General features: G+C 33.4%; 1 protein-coding gene across 1 annotated transcript in view; it reads right to left on the bottom strand.

Moving 5' to 3' along the window:
- LOC105536610 (ankyrin repeat domain-containing protein 18B-like) overlaps positions 1-4312 on the bottom strand; it is a gene marked incomplete at its 5' end in the record, with an annotated part of 69017 nt that overhangs the window by 37657 nt on the left and 27048 nt on the right. The window contains 3 exons of the mRNA XM_011976014.1: positions 1734-1880; positions 3449-3766; positions 4231-4257. Coding sequence (XP_011831404.1) covers positions 1734-1880; positions 3449-3766; positions 4231-4257 — 492 coding nt within the window. The remainder of the gene's footprint in view (positions 1-1733; positions 1881-3448; positions 3767-4230; positions 4258-4312) is intronic.

Below are 4312 nucleotides of genomic sequence, written 5' to 3'. Positions count from 1 at the left end.
TACAGTTTTGGCTACATAGTGAAGGAAGGCAAATTTAGATTCTTTTTTCATACTGAGAAAAACATGAGCATTTGATTGAACAATTCTCCTCTATTAGACTAATTGGTTTTAATTTCATATTTAATTGCTAAAAATACACTTAGAATAAAAGACTTACTGTGTTAATGTCTCAAAGAAGAAATCATTGGTATGGTATATTTTGTTCTATGCTAAAAGATGCCAAGCTAAAATATTTTCAATTTATACAAGGATAGGTGACATGCATGTCAGATATTATTTTCCCTTTAAGCAAATTTATGACGAGACAAAATTATCTTCCATTAAAAATAAAAGCCATGTCAAATTAAGGGCTAAGTTATTCTGCAGACTGGGCAACGGGTGCTGAGATATAAGGTCAGTGAGAGTCAGAACAGCCAGAGAAAGATTCCTGAAGAGGAAATTGCCTGCCAGGTCTGAATGAATGAGGCTAGATGAACAGGAACTGAGAAGGCAGGAAGGACAGCATGGGTAAAACTGGGGCTGACATCTGCCCAATTAACGCTAGGATAAAGTCCAATGGCAGAGAAATAAAAACATACATCCATACAATAACCTGTAAATGAATGTTCACAACAGCTGTTTTCATAATAGCCAAAAAGTGGAAACAACCTAAAGGTCCATCAGCTGACGAATGAATGGAAAACTGGTGTAGCCATGAAATAGACTATTATTAGACAATAAGAAGGAAGAAACTACTGATACGTGATACAACATGGATAAAATTCTGAAAACATTCTGCTAAGTGAAAACAGCCAGTCAGAAAGGACTTCATATTGTATGACTCTATGTATATAAAATATGCAGACCATGCAAATCTATGGAGACAAAACGGGATGGTGGTTGCCTACAACTGGGGTAGGTGGAGAGACATGGAGAGGGGTTGCAGTCATGGCTAAGAGATGTGGGGTTGCTTTTCAGAGTGGTGAAAATGTTCTAGCATTGATTGTGCTGATGATTACACAATGCTGTGAATATACTAACAGACACTGAGTCGTACATTTTAAATGGTTGAACTGTCTGACATGTGAATTATCTCTCAGTGAAACTGTTTTTAAAATCCTATGGTAGGATCAAGAAAATTTTCTCAGCTCTCTATTTTGGATGTACATACTCTATCAGATCTGAGTATTTCTATGCCATTACAGTATATTTTAAATGAAATGAAGATGAAGGCAATGCCTAACTTTTCAAATAGTTTGTAAATTAACCTAAAACGTGTGCATTTCAAAGAACAGTATGATGACCTTTCTGTACAAGTTAACCTAGAATCCATGAAATGAATAGGCACAGCTTCTGTGCCCATTCACAAAAGTGAAGAAATGAGACAACTTTCTGGAACATTCCTTTAAACATTCTCCTCTGACTTAATCTGGCTTGCCTCACCAAGGCAATAAGGAAATTATCTAAAAATACTGTTTAACAGGAAAAAAAGTCAATTTTCTGTGAGGAATATTGTATCATTCTCAACTTTCCCAAGAGTAAATATTGTAAGAGAAAACATATGCAACTATTTTTCAGAATGGTAGAACAAGAGCCAGAGTTGAAGAAATAAGTACGCTATAAAGATAATAAAATGGTGATAATTATAATGAAAATATACAATCAGGTGGTCCACTGAAATTAGTATCCTAAAAGACTTTATATTATCCAACCAGCTACAGATTAACTGTCTACATGTTAAATTCCACACATACTTGACTTCCTACTTGAAATAATTTCTTCTTTGAAGCCCGTGTCTCATCCAAATTAATGTGACAATGTGATGTACCTTCCAGTGGAGAATCTGACATAGGAAATTTAAGGTGATTGGCCAGTTCTTCTTGAAGTTGTCTCACAATCACCTAATAAAATATTTTTGTTACTAATTTTATAAAGTGTCTTATTATTAAATATGTTAATAATATTTAACTTAGTATACATACTTTGAAAATTATTACCACACATACAGATTCACTTTCTTTTCCTCATATGTACACATTCTTCTTTATTACGGAATTCAGTGAGGGACACAGAAGGTGTTATCTTCCTGCCAAATCGTTATTCTCTTACATGACAGATGGATTCAGCCCGCTATTCATTCACCTTAGACCCTCAACTCAACCTGAGTTCCTCACATATTCAGTTGCCTGTTGAAATCCTTCCAACAGATTCCTATCTCAGAATAAAATTAAATTTCCAACGGCCTTCAAGGCCCTAGGTAACATGGCCTCTAACTCCCTCCCTGACCTCAGCTCCTACATCTGTGTCCCGTACTCACTTCGATCCCACTCTCCGTTAACTCTGCCACCCCTCCTTAGTCTGAAAATGGGGATTCAATGTCAAACTCATAAATCACAGACAGTTACAAGTATCTTTGTACTGGAAAGAGTTATGTCCAAATGATAGTCATTGAGACTTAAAATGTAAATTATGAGCTAATTATTCATAAAAATATTGACAGTAAATTATAAATACCTACCAGTGGGAACATTACATCAAAATTTTTTTGGCTAAAATTTACCACATTTATTCCAAATTGTGATTTTATAGCAAGTAGATGTCTTTAAAATTCTAAGTGGTCAGAAAAATGCATAATGTGAGACTGACCTATTTTCAGACTTAAGTCACATTGGTACGAATCAAAACAAAGTTATAACAACTAAAATACATAAAAGAGAGAGCCACTGAAGGAAAAGCATCACAAGACACAGCAACACACTTCAGTTCATCTGGGAAATCTAGAATTAAATGTCAAAGCAGCTCACTTAATTGAATCTTAATTTCAAAATACATATTTCAGGTACAAGCATTTCCATTTACCTGCTTCATTATGGTCTTAAAATGTGGCAACAAAAAGACATTAAATTTATTATTTCTGCAGTATAAGACTATATACCTTATCAACATTGCTCTGTATCTACTAAAATTTCATAGGTGACATGATGTCTTTACTCAAAGTTAAGCATCTCTCAGCTCTATTTTTTATTTTTTGGAAACAAAGTATGTAAGTATGTTTCCAAGCTGATACAGTAAACACATTTTTTTGGTTTTTTATTAAAACAGTTTTGTTGAAATATGATTTATAGAATTTATCTATTTTAACAAGCAGTTCAAAGATTTTTAGTAACTTTACTGTGTCGTGCAACCATCTCTACAATTCAACTTTAGAACATTTTCATCACTGCAGGACAATCCCTCATGCTCATTAGCAGTCACCACCCATTTCCAGCCCCAGGCCTACACAAACATTAATCTTCTTTCTGTTCCTATACATGTATTTCCTGGATGATTAATACAAATGGAATTATACAGTATAGTAAACACATTTTCATCTATTTATTTTTATATTTAACTAGGTTAAACATATAGCCAGAATGAAATGTTTAAATTTTCTTTCCAGAAGTTTAAACATAGTTTTTTTCATACTTACTTCTTCTGCTGCTTCTTTCTCATACTGAAACAGTTTTTCTTTCAAATAATTATATTCATTCATTAATTCCTTATTTTTTTCTTCTAGAAGAAGATCTTCCTTTCCATTATCAAGACAGTCTTCTTGGATATTAATGACTATCTCTTCATTATTGCCTTCCTTATAAGCATCCTTTAGTTGTTGTTCAAACAAGAGATTTTCAAGTTCTTGTTGACGTATTCTCTCCTCTAAAGAGTTCTGCTTTCCAATGGAATGACTCTCTTTAGCTTCCTCACTTGGATGCATCTGCTTCATTTCCTTTATTTGATGCTGTGCTTGCTTTAGATAGCTTTTTTGATAACTTTGAGAATCCTAAATAAAACAAAACAAACTTTTAACTAGTATTCAATAAAATAACATATCAGGGTTATTTCTGAAGTGAGAGAACAACCTGTACATTCATGCAATTAAAAGTTGCTATAAGTGGATATCCAACTGGAAAAAAAGTTGAAGCAAAACCTTGAACCTTAGAGAACATACATTTCAAAAAGTTCAAAAGTTTATTTGAAGTCAATGGATCCATAAAAGTAAACACACACACACACGCACGCACACACACTCTCTCTCTCTCTAGAGAATTTTTAAGAATATCAGAATTGGAAAAGCCTTTCTCTGAATTACAACAAACTCAAAGCATAAAATTAAATGCTAAAAATTTTGACTGAATTAAAATCTTGGAAAAAGAAAATTGCATTTATACTCTGATATCTAACCCAGACACCACCCCATAGTAAGAGCTTTACCTCTACATCTATTTGGACAGATAAAATCTCTCAAAGTTTTGAAAGTTCTGTTTCCCTGATCATATTGTATTGTGATTTGACT

Source organism: Mandrillus leucophaeus, unplaced genomic scaffold (genome assembly GCF_000951045.1).
Source record: "Mandrillus leucophaeus isolate KB7577 unplaced genomic scaffold, Mleu.le_1.0 Scaffold161, whole genome shotgun sequence".
Classification (NCBI taxonomy): Eukaryota; Metazoa; Chordata; class Mammalia; order Primates; family Cercopithecidae; genus Mandrillus; species Mandrillus leucophaeus.
The sequence above is the reverse complement of the archived record's forward strand: the minus strand, read 5'-3'. Positions and strand labels throughout refer to the sequence as shown.